General features: G+C 34.3%; 2 protein-coding genes across 2 annotated transcripts; one reads left to right on the top strand and one right to left on the bottom strand.

Annotated features, from left to right (window-relative positions):
- The first annotated feature begins 1,698 nt into the window (after window positions 1–1,698).
- On the top strand, window positions 1,699–15,554 carry LOC132546364 (uncharacterized). Its single transcript, XM_060210078.1, has 13 exons — window positions 1,699–1,741; window positions 2,824–2,984; window positions 3,524–3,698; window positions 3,827–3,944; window positions 4,537–4,713; window positions 5,168–5,361; window positions 8,680–8,853; window positions 9,508–9,773; window positions 10,548–10,684; window positions 12,029–12,217; window positions 12,416–13,074; window positions 14,228–14,336; window positions 14,997–15,554. The coding sequence occupies exons 2-13, from the start codon at window positions 2,849–2,851 to the stop codon at window positions 15,498–15,500; spliced, it is 2,838 nt and encodes a 945-aa protein (XP_060066061.1). The 5' UTR covers window positions 1,699–1,741; window positions 2,824–2,848; the 3' UTR covers window positions 15,501–15,554.
- A 2,513-nt stretch (window positions 15,555–18,067) lies between these two features.
- Window positions 18,068–24,357, bottom strand: LOC132546356 (26S proteasome regulatory subunit 6B). Its single transcript, XM_060210070.1, has 9 exons — window positions 24,326–24,357; window positions 22,102–22,203; window positions 21,423–21,609; window positions 20,974–21,120; window positions 20,025–20,228; window positions 19,525–19,692; window positions 18,956–19,032; window positions 18,561–18,785; window positions 18,068–18,277 (listed from the first exon to the last, which is right to left on the bottom strand). Exons 1-9 carry the CDS (start codon window positions 24,353–24,355, stop codon window positions 18,164–18,166), a joined length of 1,254 nt encoding a protein of 417 aa, XP_060066053.1. The 5' UTR covers window positions 24,356–24,357; the 3' UTR covers window positions 18,068–18,163.
- Window positions 24,358–24,397: the final 40 nt, after the last annotated feature.

Below are 24,397 nucleotides of genomic sequence, written 5' to 3'. Positions count from 1 at the left end.
ATTTATATGACGTAAATCTTTAATCAGTTTTACTGAAACCTTAGACAAAAAGAATATCATTAACACAACAGATTTCAAAAGATTTTAATTACTATCAACGTATTCATGAGGACATACGATAACAACTTTTTATAATCCCTTTCTAGTTACACATATAGAAGCAGTCCGACCCTAACAATCGCTCTCCAATCCACAACGGTCTGTTAAATGCTTTTAAAAGTAAACGGCATATGGTAGAAAACAAGCTTTTGAATTTAGATTAACGTTTGGTCTCATTGTTTAATTGTCGCCATCAAGATGAAATTCTGTGTTCGATTCTCGTCAGTTTGCCTGGTGGTTTCGATGTTGTTAAACAAAACTGCCGTCCTCGTTAGAAGGTGTGAAATTACTTGGATCATCTATATTTACCTGACGAGTATCGTCGATGAAATAGGAGACGTTTATCCTTCTGGAGCATACGAGGATCTATGGTCTTAACATCCTTACACCTTTTCCAAGTGTGGGCATCAAACATGTCCGCGTTCATATCGCACCAAGAAATAGAAAATTTCTCAATGAGATCACTATGACGACCGTAAAACTTTCACATAGATTTTATCGGTTTGTCCGTCAGTTGATTACTTCTTTTATTAAAATCGTAATATTGGGAACATGCCGATTGAATATCGAATCAGCTGCGACATGTCAACACCATAAGTTGAGGATGCTCGTACATTTGCATGTTGCTATCTAGAAATGGAAAATTCACAAAAGGAAAATTGAAATCACTCACGCTTATCATACAGGCTTTCAGGAAGGCTACTCATGTTGGTTTCGTTGCAAGAAAAGATCAAGATAAGCTATTGGTGAAGAAGAGTCTGTCGTGTCCTTGATTTCAAATTCTGATGGAATATAAAATTTACTTGGTCAATACATATCTTGTTTTTTAAAGAAAAAACATCATCAATATACCTGAAACTGAAATTAAACGACTTTACAAGGTCGTTATGACCTTATTTAGTTCTTCGATAAATCCAGCCTCCATTTCTTTCTTCTTTGATTTGGAGGCATTTTTGTCACAAAGTACTCAACGCTTCAGCTTAGTTCACAAACATATATTTCTAAAGACGTATGGTACGTGGTGTGCAGAATGGGAAAATATTCCTGCGTCTTAGAAGAGGTAGCTCGAATTATTCCAAAGATCTTGCTTCTTTAAAATCCACATACTGTTTATTCTACTTCTTGAGTAAAACGTACCACAGTGAAACTGTTACCCAGATTTGAATGTACTACGGATGGTGGAAGAAGTGTTGACAAAGGGTTGGTTGAACAGCTAGACTAGTCAGCAATAAAACGTCTTTTATATGGAGTAATATGAAGTTGAGGAAGTCAATATAAATGTGAGAGGTCCGTATCCTTATCATTAACAGACAGTCTGTATTATTGTAACTTTTCTTTATTTCACATGTGAAAATATATCCAGGCGATACTGAGTTTTTCTCTTTCCACCATCGCTTGTAGTATCTATATTTTTAAATAACGATTTTGATTATCATAGAATAGCCTGCAACAAAGTAAATGTCATCAATTTGTTTAGTAATGATCAGTTACGTTCCGCCTTTATGCGTATTCGAACGCACCTTAAATTAGCGGAACCGGAAGCTACAGGTTGTTATCATCAACAACAACAACAAACAAGGAGGCTGCTGGCGAGAGTTTCAAGATTTCTGACACCACTACGTCAAAATACATTCACTTACAAGTGTGTTTTTTGTGTGTTTAATTAATGATGCATTCGGTTTCCGTCATACATTAATTATCGGTGTATCTTTGAGTCAATTTACATAAGAAGTTACACGGATTTAGAACACATTCTCGTGAAGAATTTAATTCATATTTTTGTATCTCACGTGAATCTTTACAAATATTCAGGTAAAAGTTTTTCCTCACTAATAAGTCATGAGTAGTAAATGCAGTCATTTAAGAATTTGCCGTGAAAACTAGTTAATCTTCTTGGAGTACTGCAATGTATCCCTTATCACACAAAGAAAAAAAATGTGGACAGTATTTTTGAACAAAATGATTATCTATCAAAAGGAGACTATTACAATTTTTATGATAAAATAAGTCATACTGATATTTTGTGTCTTTCAGTCAATTATCACTGACAGTATCAGACAGTGCACGGTCAAGTTCTAGGACAATATTGGGCTCAATTACGATACCATTGCAACTTTTTAAGTCTCTATAAATACAATGAATTAAAGAGCTATGTAACCCCCACAAAACATCCCGATCCCAAATGCTGTTACAGTTTTAAGATAAAATTTGAATTGGTTGAATGTTACAAAGTATTTTACACCAAAGATCATAAATATAAGCATACCATGGTAATGATTTTTATCTTATAAAATTATCACAAAAATCATACATGTTTTATGATGCCATAAGTATTATAATAATGGGTTTTAAACCAGTATGCATGTAACATATACAATATTGCGTATTAATTAACTTAATGTAATGTTGAATTATGTGTTCTATACTTGATACTGTCTTTTTTAAGAGAGTTGTGCAGAACAATATCAGATTCAGGAATAGTTCATTCAAAAAAGTATTTGTTTGTAGGAAGCATTGCTTTATGTTATGTTTCTGTTTTCAAACACTGGAAATTAAAATGTACAAATGCAGATTTCTTTATAAGATGTAAAGAGCCTGTTTGCCTTTGGTTCTAATTTTGGAGCTTTGTGTGTTTCATTAAAGATAGGATATACTACGTAGCTAGAGTACGCCATTCCTGGTATTGGCAGGACATGTCACTTATTGAATTATTGTTTATTTAAGATGAGCTGACAGTCATCCTCCAGCGATGGACCTAAACATTACTGAAAAATTACCTATATGGACACCATCTGGCACATATGAGATTCAGCTGCTGTTCGGAGATATCACAAAACTTCCAAAGAAGGATGCTGTTAACATGATAATGGTGTCTGCATTTCCTGGTACTGATCTCCTGTTGATACCTTGGTTAAAAAGTTATTTTTCTGTGTTACCATAGTGACAGATGATCTTTGAGTATTGCCATGGGGACAGACTGATCTTCCTGTGAAACCATAGTGACAGACTGATCTCCCTGTGTTGCCATGGGGACAGACTGATCTTCCTGTGAAACCATAGTGACAGACTGATCTCCCTGTGTTGTCATGGTGACACATTGATCTTTCAGCAATGCCTTTGTGACAGACTGAACTTCCTGTGATTTTTTTTAACAGACTAAACTTCCTGTGTTTTTTTTTGTGACAGACTGACATTCTGAGACACCATGGTGAAAGACTGACCTTCCTACCTTGAAAATATATAGAAATTTAATGAGAATTACTCCATTAAATATTGGATGTGTTTGAAGTCTGTAAATGAAAAAAATGAGATTCAAGTACACTACCCAGTATTGTTTAAGCACTAAAATGAAATTTAAGATGTTGATGAAGTCAGATAATTTGCGATATCATATTGAAAGGATATATGGATTCCAAAATTTCAGATGATTATTCTCCGCTGAGAGGAACTGTTATAGGTGCACTGAAGAGTGAACTGGGTATCAATGTGCATGAGTTGAGTAGGGCAAAGGAACTAGACTTGAGGAGACAATTTCACTGCTGGCTTTCACATCCCTTAGAAGGTCACCTGCCCTACCAAAGACTTCTCTGCTTTGAAAGGTAAAACAAAAATCCTCAAGTTCATACCAACATTGTGAAATTATATCTTATGGAAAACAGAACAGTTTCAGAATTGTAAGTAATAAAGAGAATGTTATTGAATCTTGTAATAATGTTTATTATTACAGAACAAGAGGAGATTGCACAATAGTAGAAGATATACGACAGATGTTTCGTGTGTTTGTACCTGTGCTCAACAACAAAGAATCTACAGTTATCACACCGCTCCTCGCTACAGGTCATCAGGTACATCTTTAGTTAGGGAACGGCAGGTGTTTTGTGTGTTTGTACCTGTACTAGGTAACGACAGGTGTTTTGTGTGTTTGTACCTGTGCTAGGGAATGAAATGTGTATTGTGTGTTTTTACCTGTACTGAACTAGTGTCTACATATTCCACATGGCTTATCACAATGGACTAATGAGTTATTCTATATTTCAAATAATGATCAGTGTCATGATGGAACCTTGTTCAAAATTCTTGAAAATTTTTGAATATGAGTTTTCAAGAATAACTTTAAATTATTCAATTCATTCATTTGTTAGTTTTGTTCATTTGTTTGTTTGTTTTTTGTTCATTCATTCATTCATTACTATAATATTTTATCATAATTACTGAATCTTTAGTGGTGTTTTTTAGTTTTTTGTTTTTATTTGCTGCTTTGAAATTTTGTAGGTTGCTTTTTATGAAAATAATGAAGTACAGTAATTGCAATGGTAATTGATATACAAGATGGAAGCAGTTTTAAGTAGAATTTTTGTGCATTTGAATAAAATCCTTCTACTTAAATGAGAACATGAGTGTGGAGTACTGACCTGCTCCATTGTCCTTTTATTTCAGAACAAGAGTCGTGAATATGTGTTATCTGTCATGGTCCATTGTGCTGCTCAATGGATATTGGCTGGTCTGCCACTCAAGTGTTTCAAGATTGTCATCTATGGTTCTGAAGACAGAGAAATGACTAACATTTTCACCAAAATTAAGACAAAATACACAAAACTCAGCCAAAAGAAAATGGTAAATTTCACATTCAATGTTAAGTTCCATTTCCATCAAATCAGAAGTATAGTCATGCTTACATTTTATCTGTTTATCTGTATATGTAGAAGTTGTGGCTCCTTTTGAGACAGTGAGATGGGGCTTAATATAGACATAGGATATATAGACTGTTGACCTGACCAGTTATAATCAGATTTAATATAAGCAAGTATAAAGGATCCAGGTCTAGTTTTGATGTAACCACTCTACATGTTATTGAGACTTAAGCAAACATGACTTTGGAAAAAAGTCATCTGAAAATAATCAAAGTCTATCTAGGGATTTTACAGTTTGATTGTAGATTAATTCAAATTAAACTTTTAATAGTGATGACAATACATTGTATAACAATAACACAGGCCCATTGAACCTCTTGTTGCCTTTAAATAACATGATCTCTCAGTCTGTATGATTTCTTTATTATTTTTTGAAGGAAGAGAGTCTGAACCAACAGATATTTGATATTTTTATCATGTTCCAATGTGAGGATAAAAACTGGTGTAAGAAAATTGAGAACGCACTCAAAGAAAAGAAATCTGATATAAAGATCTGTGCAGATGTTCAAAAATTTAATGAAGAGGAAGTGTGGCAAGATCAAATCTTCCAGAAAATGTCTTCATGTTTAAAGTAAGTTAAATTATCAAGATCCACTTTTTTATTACCACAAAAAGTTCATAGTACACTAACAATGTAGTGTTCTGTTAAGTACATATCATAGTCCACTTACTCTCTTATTCAGCACTACTGTTTGAGTTAAATACACGAGTCAGAATTAATCAGACTTAAAAGTAATGATATCTATACACTACACAAAAGGTATCAAGATATATATCATATGTAATAGTTTTGGTATATGTGGTAAGAGTTTTGGTATATGTGATAGGAGTTTTGGTATATGTGATAGGAGTTTTGGTGTATGTAATGGGAGTTTTGGTGTATGTGATAGGAGTTTTGATATATGTGATAGGAGTTTTGGTGTCTGTGATAGAAGTTTTGATATATGTAATAGGAGTTTTGGTGTATGTAATAGGAGTTTTGGTGTATGTGATATTTTGTATATGTGGTAAGAGTTTTGGTGTATGTGGTAGGAGTTTTGGTGTATGTGATAGGAGTTTTGATATATGTGGTAGGAGTTTTGATATATGTAATAGGAGTTTTGGTGTATGTGATAGGAGTTTTGGTATATGTGATAGGAGTTTTGGTATATGTGATAGGAGTTTTGGTATATGTGATAGGAGTTTTGGTATATGTGATAGGAGTTTTGATATATGTGATAGGAGTTTTGGTGTATATGATAGGAGTTTTGGTATATGTGGTAGGAGTTTTGGTGTATGTGATAGGAGTTTTGGTGTATGTAATAGGAGTTTTCATATATGTAATAGGAGTTTTGGTGTATGTAATAGCAGTGTTCTTTTATAGAATCACAGTTTTGATATATGTGATAGGAGTTTTGGTGTATGTGATAGGAGTTTTGGTGTATGTGATAGGAGTTTTGGTATATGTGATAGGAGTTTTGGTGTATATGATGGGAGTTTTGATATATGTGATAGGAGTTTTGGTGTATGTGATAGGAGTTTTGGTATATGTGATAGGAGTTTTGATATATGTGATAGGAGTTTTGGTATATGTAATAGGAGTTTTGGTGTATGTGATAGGAGTTTTGATATATGTAATAGGAGTTTTGATGTATAGGAGTTTTCATATATGTAATAGGAGTTTTGGTGTATGTAATAGGAGTTTTGGTATATGTGATAGGATTTTTGGTATATGTGATAGGAGTTTTGGTGTCTGTGATAGTTTTGATATATGTAATAGGAGTTTTGGTGTATGTGATAGGAGTTTTGATATATGTAATAGGAGTTTTGATATATGTGATAGGAGTTTTGGTATATGTGATAGGAGTTTTGGTATATGTGATTTTGATATATGGATAGGAGTTTTGGTATATGTGATAGGAGTTTTGGTGTATATATGTAATAGGAGTTTTGATATATGTGATGGGAGTTTAGGTATATGTGATGGAGTTTTGGTGTATGTGATATATATGGAGTTTTGATATATGTGATAGTGATAGTTTTGGTATATGTGATAGGAGTTTTGATATATGGTGTATGTGATAGGAGTTTTGATATATGTGATAGGAGTTTAGGTAAATGTGATAGGAGTTTTGGTGTATGTGATAGGAGTTTTGATATATGTAATAGGAGTTTTGGTGTATGTGATAGGAGTTTTGATATATGTGATAGGAGTTTTGATATATGTGATAGGAGTTTTGGTGTATGTGATAGAGTTTTGGTATATGTGATAGGACTTTTGATATATGTAATAGGAGTTTTGGTGTATGTGATAGGAGTTTTGATATATGTGATAGGAGTTTTGGTGTCTGTGATAGGAGCTTTGATATATGTGATAGGACTTTTGATATATGTAATAGGAGTTTTGATGTACGTGATAGGAGTTTTGGTATATGTGATGGAAGTTTAGGTATATGTGATAGGAGTTTTGGTATATGTGATAGGAGTTTTGATATATGTAATAGGAGTTTTGATATATGTGATAGGAGTTTTGGTATATGTGATAGGAGTTTTGGTATATGTGATGGGAGTTTTGGTATATGTGATGGGAGTTTAGGTAAATGTGATAGGAGTTTTGGTATATGTGATAGGAGTTTTGATATATGTAATAGGAGTTTTGATATATGTGATAGGAGTTTTGGTATATGTGATAGGAGTTTTGGTATATGTGATGGGAGTTTTGGTGTATGTGATAGGAGTTTTGATATATGTAATAGGAGTTTTGATATATGTGATGGGAGTTTAGGTATATGTGATAGGAGTTTTGGTATATGTGATAGGAGTTTTGATATATGTAATAGGAGTTTTGATGTACGTGATAGGAGTTTTGGTATATGTGATGGAAGTTTAGGTATATGTGATAGGAGTTTTGGTATATGTGATAGGAGTTTTGATATATGTGGTAGGAGTTTTGGTGTATGTGATAGGAGTTTTGATATATGTAATAGGAGTTTTGATATATATGATAGGAGTTTTGGTGTATGTGATGGGAGTTTTGATATATGTGATAGGAGTTTTGGTGTATGTGATAGGAGTTTTGGTATATGTGATAGGAGTTTTGGTATATGTGATGGGAGTTTTGGTGTATGTGATAGGACTTTTGATATATGTAATAGGAGTTTTGGTGTATGTGATAGGAGTTTTGATATATGTGATATTACTTTTGATATATGTAATAGGAGTTTTGGTGTATGTGATAGGAGTTTTGATATATGTGATAGGAGTTTTGGTGTCTGTGATAGGAGTTTTGATATATGTGATAGGACTTTTGATATATGTAATAGGAGTTTTGGTGTATGTAATAGGAGTTTTGGTGTATGTGATAGGAGTTTAGGTATATGTGATGGGAGTTTTGGTATATGTGATAGGAGTTTTGATATATGTGAAAGGAGTTTTGGTGTATGTAATAGGAGTTTTGGTGTCTGTGATAGGAGTTTTGGTATATGTGATGGGAGTTTAGGTATATGTGATAGGAGTTTTTGTCTATGTGTTTGGAATGTTGGTATATGTGATAGAAGTTTTGATATATGTGGTAGGAGTTTTGATATATGAGATAGGAGTTTTTGTATATGTGATAGGAGTGTTGGTGTATGTGATAGGAGTTCCAATTTACACATGATCTTCACTTTAGTCTAACTGTTGTTCCTGCTTATCACATTCATACATACATGTGCTGCTGACTCACTAATATGTGCATAATTTTGTCATTTATTTTTGGAGATGTTTGACTGAAATAATTGTTTTATACCACCTGTCACTTTGAGATGCAATTCATACACATGAAGAATACCCACTCTATCACAGAAAAAATCTCAATCGAACAGCAGCAGGTGTGAACCCTAGAGTTCAAGTTTATTGTTTTGTTTTGTAGGATAGTCGTTGTGCTGACCCCGATGTTTGTGAACAGCCCTGAGTGTTTAGAGCAGTTTAACATGGCTATGTGCTGCAATCGTCTACGAAAAGGAAACATTCTGCAGCCTTTCTATGTATGCACAGTGGAATCTATGCCTGTTTACATCACTCTTGTACAGTACCAAGATTGTAGGTCAGTTACCTCCCCTTATTATTATAGCTTTTTCTACAAATTCAATTGGTATCAATTTTTCACCCAGCATGCTTTACTGATTTCAAAACCAAGTAAATTATAGGATCCACTAATGATATTATCGATATGTACGCTAGTAGATTCATGATACTTTTAATGATAATGATAGTAAAAGGCAATAATTTCTTATATTTGTAGGTGAATTTACATAATTTTTATCCTCTCGGTTAAAGAAATTATAAGGACTAATGCTAGAGCTGCAAGTATAAAGATAAGAAACTGAGCTACAATCCATAATGGGAACCAATTATCAAATAACTTTATTATTATCAATCATAATTAACAATTATCAATTATAATTAACAATTATCAACATACAAATTCATTTGGAAATACCATAAACTATAGATTTCAAGGATGTTTATAATATTACAATGCTAATCCTGTATGTTTGGGTCTGAGCTAAAGGACTAAATGAAGGTGAGAAGAATTGTCTTACATTAATGTATGTGAGTGATCATCTTCACAAGCTTTCATCTGATGAAATGAAAGATATTATAGAAAGTGATGGGGAACCCTCTTCAACGTTCATGAAGTAATGATATCAAAATTACACTGGCAAAAATCAATCAACACATTTAATCTCCATTACAGAGTGCGCAAAGAAACTGACAGAGAAGAAGTTAAGATCCAGGATGCTTGTTCCTTATTGGTCAAGAAGCTCGATCACCCTGAGGAAGAGACAGATGTTGTTAAGGCCAATATCCTTGACATACCTGGACCTGCTAGAACCAAAAATTATGACATTTTTATCTCCTACTCCCACAAAAACCCTGACCAAGCTGGTGATCTGCTGAAAGAGCTGTCAGGGTCAAAATTTGAGCCTAAGATCTTTTTCGACAGAAGTGAACTCACCATGGGTAAGAATAGTACAATATGAAATTTAATTTGTCTAACAGATATTATTCTCTTATTTAATCCATCACTCACCACTTCATATTACAGCAAGATCATAATTAAACCAATTTAGCAATGTTTAAGTATTGTACTTGCTATGTTATGGTGCCTGTTGCTATGTGACAGGACATGTCTGTATGTTTGGTGCCTGTTGCTATGTAACAGTACATATCTGTATGTTATGGTGCCTGTTGCTATGTGACAGGACATGTCTGTATGTTTGGTGCCTGTTACTATGTGACAGGACATGTCTGTATGTTTGGTGCCTGTTGCTATATAACAGTACATATCTGTATGTTTGGTGCCTGTTGCTATGTGAAAATACATGTCTGTATGTTTGGTGCCTGTTGCTATATAACAGTACATATCTGTATGTTTGGTGCCTGTTGCTATGTAACAGTACATATCTGTATGTTTGGTGCCTGTTGCTATGTAACAGTACATATCTGTATGTTTGGTGCCTGTTGCTATGTGACAGGACATGTCTGTATGTTTGGTGCCTGTTGCTATGTGACAGGACATGTCTGTATGTTTGGTGCCTGTTGCTATGTGACAGGACATATCTGTATGTTTGGTACCTGTTGCTATGTGACAGGACATATCTGTATGTTTGGTACCTGTTGCTATGTGACAGGACATATCTGTATGTTATACACTCTATTTGTCATATTATTGTACTATGTCTCTGTAAGTTAGTTGTTTATGCTACACGTTCCAATGTATTTGTCTTTAATCAGGTAGTTTGTGGCAGAAGACGCTGTATGACTCAGTGGATGGGGCAAGGTGTGTTATTGCCCTTGTTTCCCAGACCTATGTATCATCTCTGGTTTGTCAGGAGGAGTATAACATTGCCTTACTGCGACATCTCATAGATGTAAGTACCTTTCAAAAAGCCAAGGTTAGTTTAATAACTTCACCTCTAATGCTATTAGAGGGAAACATTTCATAGATTTCCCACCAATACTGTCAGAGGGAAGTAGTTTATAGAATTCCTACTGGAATTATCACAAGGAAAGTCCCCCTAGCACTATCAGAGGGCAACATTTGATAAATTTCCCACTAGACAAATAGTCTGTAGGGTCTTAGTCAGTATTATCAGAAGGAAATGTTTTATAAGTTCCCAACAAGTACCATGAAAGGGAAATGTTTTATAGGTTCCCCACAAGTACCATGAAAGGGAAATGTTTTATAGGTTCCCCACAAGTACCATGAAAGGGAAATGTTTTATAGGTTCCCCACAAGTACCATGAAAGGGAAATGTTTTATAGGTTCCCCACAAGTACCATGAAAGGGAAATGTTTTATAGGTTCCCCACAAGTACCATGAAAGGGAAATGTTTTATAGGTTCCCCACAAGTACCATGAAAGGGAAATGTTTTATAGGTTTCCCACAAGTACCATGAAAGGGAAATGTTTTATAGGTTCCCCACAAGTACCATGAAAGGGAAATGTTTTATAGGTTCCCCACAAGTACCATGAAAGGGAAATGTTTTATAGGTTCCCCACAAGTACCATGAAAGGGAAATGTTTTATAGATTCCTAATCATTATCATCTGAGAGAAATAAAGGTGTGCTATAGTGATAAAGACTTTACTACTAGTTTGTGACAACTCTTTGTGTGAAGGTCTCTATAACCGAGCAAATTAACTATTTTGTACATGAATTTCTTGTCTAGGGCAGTCAGCTGTACACATTGGATATACTGGTATAAGGTATAGATAAGTGATACATAGTACCATTGAAGGTAGGACGGTATAATAATTAAGTTGGAAGGGAACTCCTTTTCTCTGACGTGAGCTAGCCTATAGCAAGTCTGTCAAATGTTCACCGTCACTACTAGAGACAGATAGAGAGAGTGCTGTTAATCTGGATTATATCCATCAATTTGTTAGGTGATTCACCAGTGTGCCTGGATAGATATACCCTTCTACCAACAAATATTTCAAGTATCCCTAGTAAAATTTAAATTTTTAACAAAGGTTCAGGTCATATCATCTTTATTTACAGAGTTCTGGCCTATTGTTTGTGATCTGTTGTTGTACTCTGTAACCTTTGGCTGACAGATTTGTAAAACAATTTATATTAAAGACCTTTGCTTCTTTTGATATTGAGACAATGTTCATGTCCTTTTTCAGATCAACAGAAAACAATATTTCCTTGCTATCAATACATGCAGCATTGATATATCTAAACTTTTTATCTGTACTTGATATTTACAGCCAAATAAGATCCTGTTTATACCAGTATGTATAGAGGATCTTTCCTTAGTCTCGCATCCAGGTTTCTGTAAAGTTGACATGGTGGATGGCAGGGGAGACAACTTTGCAGGAGCTGTTGATGTTGTCACAAAGATGGCTTTAAAATGGCTGCAAACAGGAGAAAAAGGGCACTTCAACGTATTGGAAAAGGTATAAATAATATATAAATTGGAAATGATTGATAAGTGTATGAAGAGAAGTATTTAAAAGATGCCTTTAAAAACATTGTTTAAACCAGGTTGTGTAAGGCATCGGGAATAGGCTGTGTTCTCATAATTTTGTAAAAAAGAAATTAACATCTTGATTGACAGTTAACGTCATAATCTAGATGACATTCTTTCATTACAGGATCTGAAAGATGTAAACTACAAAGAAATCTTGCAAACTATCAGAACCAGAAATGTGGAAAGAAACTACAAATTAGATGTAAAACGTTTCACTATTTATCGGAAAGATGCACCACCACAGGTGGAGGTGAGGCCTGAGGACCAGGACAAACAGGAATGTGATGTGGGTATCGGCTTTGCTGGTGACGCCACCTACTGTGCTATGATAATGGATAGTATATTAGATGATCTCCATCCAGGACTGAAAGTCAAACTTCTCTGGGAACGAAACAAAACACTTCTACAAGACATTGACACAGCCCGTGTCATTGTACTATTTCTTTCAGAAGAATTTGTCAACTCAGAAGAACACATGCAAAATCTTCACATTGCTCTTTGTCGCCAGCGAGTGCAGAAGGGGAGAAATGTTGTACATTTTGTCCAGACCATGGACTTACCAAGTGAACACAGCTTTCTGAAACTTCTCCCAGTTAATGCAAACTTCAAAGATAGAATTTGGCTTGATTATGTCAAAAAACGTGGAAGTGACAAAGCAGAAAAAATGAGAAAGTATGTTGTTTCAAAGGTCCCTGAAATTGGAGGGACCTTTTCTTGTAGTTACGCAGACTACCTAGCGATGGTCAAGGTTGGGGATGATGTGATGGATGAACTCTTACGGAAGTAAGTTTACATTTGATAAGGATCTTGATATTGAGAAGATGAGAAATAAATGTGGGGAATTATCACAGTGTCATTGCAAACCTGAACTTTTTCTTGAAACACACCAGTAATGAGTGAATCTAAAAATTAAAGACAGTGGGCAGATTTTTTCAGGGAATCTATTAGTTCTCTGCTGATATTACTTTATCTCCCAAAGTAACAATAAAGGGTATAAATTTTACTTCACAGTAAAATACAGGGTTTTCATTGTTGAAAATACCAGTGATATTTTCATTGAGTGAAAATAACATATTTTTGACTAATCAGATGACAGCAGTTTCACTGAAAAAAAAATACTCTTAGTGTAGTGCAGAGTTCAGGAACAATTCTGGTATACATAGTCATATTATACTCTAACTTTACCTTAATGTAGGGTATTGATCCTGGTCAATTTGGATCTAAACATAGATTGTTTCATGTTAAGTTATGATAACAGAGCACACCTATAGACAGAGACACAAAGCAAACTGGCATCAAGGAAAGCTGGGAAAAATTGTAAAAACAGAACAGTCCTTGTTACTTTTTAAGTAAAAATTATATTTTATTGATTAAGTAAAGTTATCTCCTGAATTTTGTTTAATTCTCGCCATCATTCAGACAGTTTTGAATACTTATATTTGACCTGATTTCTCAAAGAGCTGATTACTGAATAAAATTCATGAATTGAATTACTGGTTTCCCACATTAGTTCATTCAAAAATGCCAAAATTCATGATCTAAATGGATAAATGATTAAAAATTCTTTGTATGGATTACTTCAAATTATTCAAATTTCTCTGCATCTGTGGTCCGTTCGTCCATCCAAGTACTGGATGGCAAAGATCCAGTTTTCAAAAAGCAAATAAATATATATATCTCAAACAATGTATGTTTGCTTTGGTCTTTTCCTTGGGCAAAATAGCTTCCAACAGCAATTTGGATTTGGCAGGTTAAGATTATCATTGCCCTTATCATGGGATATCTTATTATATAAGAATCATGGATATCAACTGGTAAATATTCTTATATTTTAGCAGTTGTTTCCCATATAAAGACATGAAGATCTTAATGTGGTCTGTTACACCTGTACTTATCATTTAACTTCTACTGGAAATATATAACTTATGTTTTTCAGAGATATAGAAGAGGAATCTTATCAGGCAGAGCCAATGCTTCTTAACCTTCTCAAGGTCAAGCGTGAGATATACAAAGAAAGTGATAGCACAGACATACATCTCATACAAGTAAGTACAAACATCTGATTGGGATGTTTAAAAATGAAGCTGATAAAGTGTTGTCATTTTTCTGTCTGATAAAAAGTTCATTGCGGCAGACACAGAGGTCATTCTGTTACCATAGATATTACACAGTCATGGTTTCCCTAAATAAAACCTTTTTTAAATTTCTTGAAGTTTCACCTATCGGATTCAATTTGTCTAATTTTCCTGAAGTGATCCTGAGAAGGTCCTGACCAAGAGTTGTAGTTTTTTGGATCAGTCCAAAATCCAATATGGCCACCATGACTACTAACTTTGAAAAGCTATTTTAAACTTTTCCCCAGTTCCGTTGCTGTCAATGAGCTGAAATTTTGTGGTAACGTTGAGAAACAGAAATGAAGAGTGATCTTTGCCTTTACTACTACAATATATTCAGATCAGTTTTAATCATTTATATTTGATTCCACTATTGTTATAGTCTGATGACTGTTAAGGCCCATTGGCCTCTTGTTTTTTATTATAATGCATTGATGTATTTGTGCATCCACAATACTTGCTGTATCACCTGGTTTCAGATGAAATCAAATCAAATTTCAGAGAAAAAATCCCTAAAACAAGATTACTATTAAGATATGCACTATCAGGTTTTTATTAAGTTTAACTTTTTAGAGTAATTTTCAATAACAGGTGAATGAATTAGCATCAGAGAGCAGTCGGTCTAGTCCAAAACCACAGAAGCAGCAAGGCGCAGAAATAACTGAGGATAACTCTGTCCCAGGTCAACAGACAGTCTCAAAACCAGGAGATGAGTCTAGCAAGTTAATTGAGGATCCTAAGCCTAAGGATAGTGAAACTGAACAATCCAAGTCAAGTGTGGGTTCCACCACAGAAACCCAAGGAAACCCAGGATCCACACCAAACACAGTTTTACCACCATTGAAACCTGAAATCCAAACAGAACAAGTGAAACCTGAACCACAATCAGAACAAGGAAAACCAGAGACACAAACTGGACCAATGAAACCAGAGACACAAACGGGACCAGTGAAACCAGAGACACAAACGGGACCAGTGAAACCAGAGACACAAACGGGACCAGTGAAACCAGAGACACAAACGGGACCAGTGAAACCGAAGACAGAAAAAAACGCAAGCAACAACAAAACCTCCAAATCTTGTGAGATTTTGTAAAAGGTACTCAACTTTGATTGAGTACTGCATAACTGTGATTTAGAAACTAGTGTGAGTAGGAGTGGAGATATTTTGATAAAGATATTTATCTTTTATTTATATTTTTTTTATTTGTAATATTGTTTTTATTTATTGGTTCGAAATAAGGTCACTGCTGCTTCGTAAATACAATTTATGTGTTGAATATTGATATTAGAAGATTTAATCCTGTATAAGAGAAGGTCTTAAGATATCCAGAAAGTTTTTTAAGATATATTTTCGATTCATTTTACATGGTAAACTCTTTATTATGGAGGTTATCAGATATGTTTAATCCAAACAAATGACCTGTTCACCTTTTAGTATATATTGCTTACAGGCGTTTTGATATTGAAATCATCACTGAACCAGTCAGTGTCTTTATGCAAGTACTCAAAGCAATATCTATAACTGAATGTGATCGCCTTGTTTGGACATTCCAGGTGAAGTTCAAGGAGACAGGTCATTCCGATCTAACAATATATTTTGTATGACATTTTAGATACCAAACCAATAAAATAGCAGATTACATAAGTTAATGTTTGAGATGAAAACATCCCAATCATTCCAACTTGGCATACTTATTTGACTTGTGGTGAGCTCAAAATCAGTAGATGCATGTACATACACTTAAGTCATTTTTGTAAACCATGCTTATATCAGTTTTTAGCCAACCATCAACATGGTTGTAGGCTGTGTAAATTGCTTTCGTCCATAACGAAGGATCTGTCACTCTTACATGTCCCCAACAATGCTCATGCTTTTCTTGCAAAATACTTAATAATTTGCAAATTTGTTGGTTCCCCTTGGTCACTACTCCTGCAGTCTCATTTTAAGACTAATCCAAAAACAAAATGGCCAACAGAAGGCTTTTGACAGTACTAGTACTGGATTTCATATTTTGGTTCCTCTTGGCCACTATGATCATGTTATATCTGCCAATTAATTCCCACCGCTGGATGTTATACCAGGGTACCACATTTTCCCATTTTTGAGGACACATTTTATGTTATAGTATATGAAACCATTATTTGTATTATTTATGATATTTTGTGATGAAGTATTTCATTGGTTGACCATTATCTAATGTGATTTATTTGTTGAAGAGATTTACCAGAAATCTATCACTGGCAGGCCGCAGCATTGGCCAGGTCTGGCTGTATTTTTCAGAGCTGTTAAGATTTATTTATCTCAATAGAACACCTCATGTCTAAACTTCATATCATTTCCATGTCTCTTTTGTGCCTTAGATAATTAAAAGTTTAAACTTTCTCAAGAGTGCAAAATTAAAATTAAGTAATTTTAAAAAAGAAATACATTACAATACAACACACTGATTTTTTATTGGCTGCAACTTCAGTCCAGGAATCTATAGATGTGAGCTCACGAAGTTAATCAATATAGACCCAAAAAAATGAGAAGTAAAAACAGTATCAGTGATGCCAGTGCTGGGCCAAAGTGAGTGTTTTGTGATTAAAATATGACTGATGAGTATTTTATCATCAATAACAGGGACAGCAGATGTTGTATTAAACTCTGTAGACTCTGTAACTCAAATCTACCTCAGTTCCTCTTCCAGCTTTCATCTTGGTGTGGGCTTTTTATTAGCCTACCATTATCAGATGGTGGGCTACTAAAATTCACATATGTCAATCCGTCTTTAAACAATTCTTGTAATCGCTGTTATTTAAGAAAAGTACTGGATGAATTTTTTTTAACTTTCATGTGGTGCACTTTGTTGTTATTTTTAAATCTCAACATTGAATTTTAATATTCAGCACATATATTGGTACACTATCAATATTGCACCAGTGACATTTCTTGTATACAATTTAAATTTTTATTTTCACAATCATTTTTGTACCTTTAAGTTGTGCACAATTATATCGGCATATTTTCCTCTTTTTTATGGTAGGATAGTGCAATATCAACAGGAGATTCACTTCCCCTTGACAAGTATATCCAAATACAAAATATCCTTAATGAATATATGTTCAAATTGATGTATCCTTAATTTACCATAGGGACGACAGGTAGGGGCTTTCCCCAATCAAAACAATTACATAAAAGCCCCACAAACAATACAATGAAGTAATATCAGCGTTGTATGTGAACGACAAGAGGTTTGAAGACAAAGAATCATCACCCTTTTCAGAGCCAAATGGAGTGATCTTTCAACACACATTATTGTCAAACTGCTAATAAGTCCTGCATTTGTTCGTCCCTTTGGTTGTGATCCTTTCTCAGTACCCAAGGAATCAAACCATTCCATCTTTTACACAATGAATAAACTTTATATTGACTCTGTACTATGGAGATTGTCTGTGATATCATGATGTTAGCAAAGCCCTTTATTAAACATTTTATCATGATTCTTTGTCTATCTTATTTATTTTTAGTTATTGGGTAGTTTTACTTTGATCAATATCAAATGAAATCGCTTGTAATTTGTTTAATAATTCTGATGTAACTGAGTTTCATATAAATAACCTTACATGTCAATTCTACAAGAATGTTGTCTTCATTACCATAAATAACACAGGTCACAATTATGAAATGAATTATTTAATGAAGTAAATATGCAGCACTTTGAGGGTCACCCTTCCACTGATGTTGTAGAAATCTCTATCTCTGGTCCAGTGTCACTACTTGTAGAATTCATGCTCGGTTTCATCCTTCTTTATATTATTCTTATATCCTTTTTCAAAGTCTTTAGCTAACACAATGTATCGGTTCTCTCTCACAGCTTGCATACCAGCCTGCAATCAAGAAGTAATAAAACTGAGACTTTTGACAGACTTTTGACATATTTGAAGCAATTCTAGCTTGTTTTAATGAATCATTAACAAAGATCACATATAAAGTGGATGATTTTTGGAAAAAGAATTCATGCTGATTACTGCTACACAGACTTTTTCCATAATGATACACATGACTGATTTTGGTACCAAATCGATTCAGATTTTAAGTCAATATAAAAGATAGGAATAGGACAATATCTCACATAAAACATGAAATGAACACAGTATGATATTTACGAACCTCCTGGCAGATTGCGTTGATGTCAGCACCACTGATTTTGTCAGGTCGGGCGACGTAGTCTTCAAGATCAACTTCTTCACTAAGATTCATCTTACTGGTGATGGTGGAGAAAATGAGACGTTTCTGTCGTCTGTCTGGAATTGGGAACTCAATTTTCCTATCCAGACGACCAGGACGTAGAAGGGCAGGATCTAATGTATCTGCTCGATTGGTAGCCATGATTACCTGAAGTCAGCATTATCATAATGTAGAATTTTATATTGGTCAAAAGTTGTGATCAAAATTAATATTAGTAAACTTACATAGTATTTCGTCTGTTAAGATTAATTTTTCAATTACAAACTACGATCATGTGAAAGATGGAAGTGAAATTTCAATAAGAAAAATGAAAATACCTTAACATTAACAGTTTGGTCAAAGCCATCCATCTGGTTCAATAGCTCAAGCAAAATCCTCTGTACCTCTCTGTCAGCTGTGATAAATGAATCAGATTTTAAATCACTACATCATATATATGTAACCCTATTTTTTTATAATGCTATAAACACTTAAATCCAAAGTAGATCCAACACAGTAAAATAACAAATGAAGAGCTTACATATTGCAATTGATTGAACTGATAACATGTTCATTCTCACCTTCAAATTTTACAACAAAGCTTCCTTTCTTCACAAATTTGCCATTTGAATTATAATTTTTTCACAGTTTTTGCCCCTTCCTTTGGGCCTCACAAGGGTGGGGACCACAAATTTTGAAATTTTGATGTCCCTTCACGTATTGATGCTAACGACATGTTTGATTTGAATAAGTCCAGTTATTCTTTGAGAAGTATCTGAAAATGAGTCAAGAGACAAAGGACAAAAAGCGATGGCAACAGGTTGCCATGAGCCACAAGCTCAGCTCATAGAAAAATCAAAATAAACAATTGAACTAATCATTGCATTAAAACATTTTAAATACAAACCTCCAGTTTGGGCATCAAAACGTTTCGTAGCAATGGCATCAATTTCGTCTATAAAGATAATGGCTGGTGCATTCTCCTTCGCTAGTCTGAACACGTCTCTAACCATCCTTGGTCCCTCTCCCAGGTATTTCTGTACAAACTCTGATCCAACGACTCGGATAAATGCCGCTGTAATATGCAAACAAAACAGATATGTAGTCACAATTAGATCCTAAATATCGTAATCATAGAAATGATGTGATTCATTTCAGACTGATAAACATCAAGTTAGCAGGCAATTTTTGAAAAGGTAATGTGAAAAGCAAGCATATCATGTCCCGATGTTCAACATGTGGCAGAGTTAAAATGGTGTGATTAAAATTTCAAAAACCGGAACCAGAAATAATCATGAAAGATGACATTCAGCAGAAAAAGACATGAAAAGTGAAATTGTATGCCTCCTCTCCAACACCCAAATACAATCTGTCCCTATTGAAAGTAATTTATATTCCAGTATATACCTGTAGTGTGATGAGCAACAGCCTTAGCCAGCATAGTTTTACCACAGCCAGGCGGTCCATACATGAGGACACCCCGCGGAGGATCTATTCCAATCTGTTTATACAGGTCAAAGTGTGTGAGTGGCAGTTCAACAGCTTCCCTGACCTCCTGTTTCTGTATGTCCATACCTCCTATGTCTGAGTACAGCACATCTGGTTTCTCATCTACTCACAGAAAAACAGTCATCAATAGATAGTACCACAGTTTAAATTAGTATATGTCATTACTGCTTTGTTACAAGTTAGTTGTTTTTCAAAATCACAAAAAATTCAGCTTAACTGAGTGTTTTTGTAACTTTTGCAAAAAAAATTTTTTTTTTAAAAATAGGGGGGGGGGTTGGGTTTGAAAGAATTGCCATATATGACCTGTTTCTACCACAATAAAATAAAAGCTATTCTGACGATATATTGACTTGTTCTATACCAGTGAGTTTTTGTTTACAACATAGTTTGGATGCTGTCTTGTAATAAAATGACCCTGATTATAAATGTAAAACTGACAATTTCAGAAATATGTGTAAATATTACAATCAATAACAAATCCATCAAAAGTAAAAATAAAAGAAGTTTGTTATCTTCAAAGCAATGAATTGATAGAAATCCATAAAAAGCAAATATTAGGAAAACAATTGTGAACTACTAATTGTGCGTTTTGATTTCCATGAGGTTTTGAGTGTTTTATCAAAAGTCAACTTCAACCAATCAAAAGATCGGAAGGTCATATACCAATATTGGTAAATATAAATATCATATATTTAACACCTATCAACATGTTTGCACAATGGTCTGAAATAACACAAGGTATTGAGGTAGAAATTCCTTTTAACACTATAGCATAACAAAATATTCACCAGGTACCAATAAAAAGAGGCCTTCTTCCTTCAGTTTTAAGTGGAGACATAGTAACTACCTGTTGAAAGCATGGTGATGCTGCTGTCAGCTTCAGGAGGCAGAACATCCACCAAGGCATTGCTGTGTTTGTGTAATGCTACACTAGCTGAGGGTTTCAACAGCTCACGGTCAATAGTTGACAATATCCTCACATAGTAGTTAGAACCTTGAAATATTTAATAAATCAAAATAAATCGCTCGGTTCACAAATGAAAAACTGAACAATATCTAATACAGAAATAACGATTTGTGACTTGACAAGAACAATTGCCAACAATATTGAATACAGAAATAATAATTTGTGACTTTTGTGACAATTTTCATTAAACATTATTTCTAAGCATTACAGCCGCTGATAAGAAATATCCATTTAAAACTTTTTACATTTAATTCTCATGTGGCCAACATCCTAGAAATATTGTTTCAGCCAAAAAGTATTATACAATCTTAACATTTCAATGTGCATACCTGTAGTTGATCCAACTATTCCTGTGTTTTGGTCAACAGCTTCTAAGAACTGACCAATGACCAGAGGCACACTCTGAATTCTCTTTACTTCCTCTTGGGCATGTAAATATTCCTTCTTCAAGTTTTTCTGTTCATCTTTAATATATTCTTCTTGTACCTCCAAAAACTCTAGTTGTCGTTTTAATTTCTATGAAACCAAAGATATTACAATACATGCAGGAGAGCATCAATTCAAAATAAAGAAATCCTGAATATTTTGGTAGATTACTTCTGTATAAAGAGCACAGTAGCTTAAATCTTTTGTATTGAAATTAGACTAAAAAAAAGTTTTTAAATACATGATAATTATATACAAAATCATTGAGAAAAGCAATGAATTCAGCAAGCTAATACAACTTTAAGGTAGTCATATTAATAATCAGATTGGCCTTCTGCCTCCTTTGATGGAAAACTCTGATGTGAATGCTATATTACACATCCAAATTTCAATTTACATACATGCAGTTCTTAATAGAAGTATTTGTTGCCTGTAAGGAAACTACATAAGTCTGAACAACATACATACTAGCAATGAGCCAAGTATCAACAGTTTCACAGATGGTGAACAGCTAAAAATGATTTATTTATGCATCACCACAGTTGAAATTTATCTATCGATAGCTTTGTAACATATCCTTACTTTGTATTTGACATATAGATCCTCCACATCTACATCAAGTGAGTCAAAATGACTAGTCGTCTGTGAAGTCCCCGGCCTGGACTCTGTGACTGTAGAATCCTCCTTCAAAATAATAAATTACGAAAAGCATTTATTTATACATGTAGTCTATATTGATAAATTTTCATGTTTTTAAAGTACAGTATACTGAGACTCTTTGCAGACGCTTTTGATCTTTCACCCAAAAATATGTGCCATCATTAGCATCACACCCAAACCCAAGAAAATATATGACTACAAACTCAATAAACATACACTTGTCTGACTATATGTCAGCCAATTCATTTTCATCTGGTCACATATTGACCACAACCCAGACAAAAATAGAATCACGCATAGATACATGGAACCCTTTCGACTAGAAGCATATTTGTGACCCCAATCTGTTTCAGGACTGGCACAACCTAATCAGCCAATAAGCAACAGGGATTCTGCATCATCTACTTAAAGACTCCCTATCTCAATTGAGATTTGTTAAAAGATTGTGTCCTCTGGGGGTTGAAATTTCAAATTGGTAACAAATGAAAGAAATCTGTATTTATTTGGCTTTACGAAAAGGTACAGTTTTAACACTTTAATGGATTTCGGTCAGATTTGGACAGGTGTAAAATAACAGGGTTTTCCCCTAATTTTATATGTGAGAAATTGGGCTTCATTGTAAACTTCCAGCTGTTGATTTCTGAAAGCGATGACAGTCCAAGATCTCATTTAACCTGCTAAATTATGCCATTTGCAGTCTTTGACAGGTATGTTTCTATGAATCTTGGCAGTTGTAACTTGTGTTGAACTTTAAATATCAAGGCTATTAGCTTAAATACAATGCAATAACATATAGTGGTTGATTCAGCAAGGCTTTTTCTGAGGTGTCTTGGGGGCTGATATATGTACCCGTTCCCAATGAGATTTAGGCTTCAATTTTCCCAATTTCAAAATATAACACCCCCCCCTCCCCCAAGCCTGATGATGATGCATATTTGAACCCTAAAAGTATGCTTATTACCAAAATAAAATCTTTAGAAAGAGAAAATGTTAAGTGCATGTTATCATTGTTTGTTGACAATCTGCTTGGAAAACAAAATCTCATGTCATGAAAATACAAAATGTCATCTTGACCTATATATAGTTTTCAAGACATGTCACAGAAGCACTTGAAAATATGTTTTTTGCCAAAGTGCCTTTGCAAAGCATCTAATTAACATTGCATATTGTGATGGTGGTTGTCTGTCATCATCTCCTCCCATAATACCAAGCATTATGCAGGTTATGTGAAATCTTTAAGGAAAAAAGATGCAAACAACTGCAGAATACTTGATTTCTTTAAAAAGTTGGACAAACTGGAACCAAGTGTTTCAGTTCAAACTGACAAATAGGAACCAGTAGGCCAGTAGAGTTGATGAACATTGTTCCATCTTCATAAAACATATTTCAGTTGTGTTTATGAGGGTCCTGCAGACTTGTGTGATGAGGCCCTATATACATTCTAGTCAGTAATTTTAGGCACAAAAGAAAATCATAATTCTACCTTTATAATTCATTAAAAGCAGTTTGAATAAACAAAAAAAACTTATGTATTTTTGTTCATAGAAATATTTTGCCAATATGTCGATGTTCTTTTCCCAGTTTCACCTATAAGTGGGCCTTTTCCCAATTTTCCCAGCAATAGCCGCGAGTCCTTCAACAGGGATGCTTATCTGCAGACGAGACAGTGAGTGAATGACCTAATGTTGGATTGCCCCGATAGATATTTTCCTACTACACTGGAGGTGTACGTTGATATTGCAAAATTTCAACGATGAAATTTAAGAAAGATTCAACATAAAATGGTTAAACCGGCCATAAATATTCCTCTCAATGATATACCCGATTCGTCAACTATCCTGCGATCTGCGCGACAGAAATGTGACCAGGTCCCATCATCTGTATGTTTGCATTTGCCCTTTATACATTAAGTCAGATTTGATTTTTAATTTACAGCCAAATTTACCTCTATAGCCTGACCGGCAAGAAAGGGGGGGTGCTATGACACTGCAGTATCGCAGCTCTATTTGAAACTGATGAATTGAACAACGTATCAAACATGTAAACGTATCTTATAGAATATGACATGATTATTGTTATTTCTTACTTGAGTTTTAACACAGAAAGTCTCACAAAGACACATATGCATATCTATTGTTATGAATACCTTTTCTTGTGTTAAGCCGATCTCTTCCATCTTGAAAATGCCCGTATTTGTGACGTCACTTCCTATCTACGA

The sequence above is a fragment of the Ylistrum balloti genome, unplaced genomic scaffold (assembly GCF_031769215.1).
Source record: "Ylistrum balloti isolate Yb309-2 unplaced genomic scaffold, AGI_CSIRO_Ybal_v1 Utg369886, whole genome shotgun sequence".
NCBI classification, from domain to species: Eukaryota; Metazoa; Mollusca; class Bivalvia; order Pectinida; family Pectinidae; genus Ylistrum; species Ylistrum balloti.
This window is presented reverse-complemented; position numbering and strand designations above follow the sequence as displayed.

Bases quoted from the DNA above. Each gene is read 5' to 3' on its own strand.
- LOC132546356 (XM_060210070.1), bottom strand. From the start codon at position 24,355: ATGGAAGAGATCGGCTTAACACAAGAAAAG. The intron at 20,229-20,973 runs GTAGTTACTATG...TTCTGTGAGTAG, and splicing joins CATCACCATGCTTTCAACAG to ATGAGAAACCAGATGTGCTG. The intron at 18,786-18,955 runs GTATTTTCATTT...TGCTGACTTCAG, and splicing joins ACCAAACTGTTAATGTTAAG to GTAATCATGGCTACCAATCG.
- LOC132546364 (XM_060210078.1), top strand. From the start codon at position 2,849: ATGGACCTAAACATTACTGAAAAATTACCTATATGGACACCATCTGGC. The intron at 8,854-9,507 runs GTCAGTTACCTC...TCTCCATTACAG, and splicing joins GTACAGTACCAAGATTGTAG to AGTGCGCAAAGAAACTGACA. The intron at 10,685-12,028 runs GTAAGTACCTTT...TGATATTTACAG, and splicing joins TACTGCGACATCTCATAGAT to CCAAATAAGATCCTGTTTAT.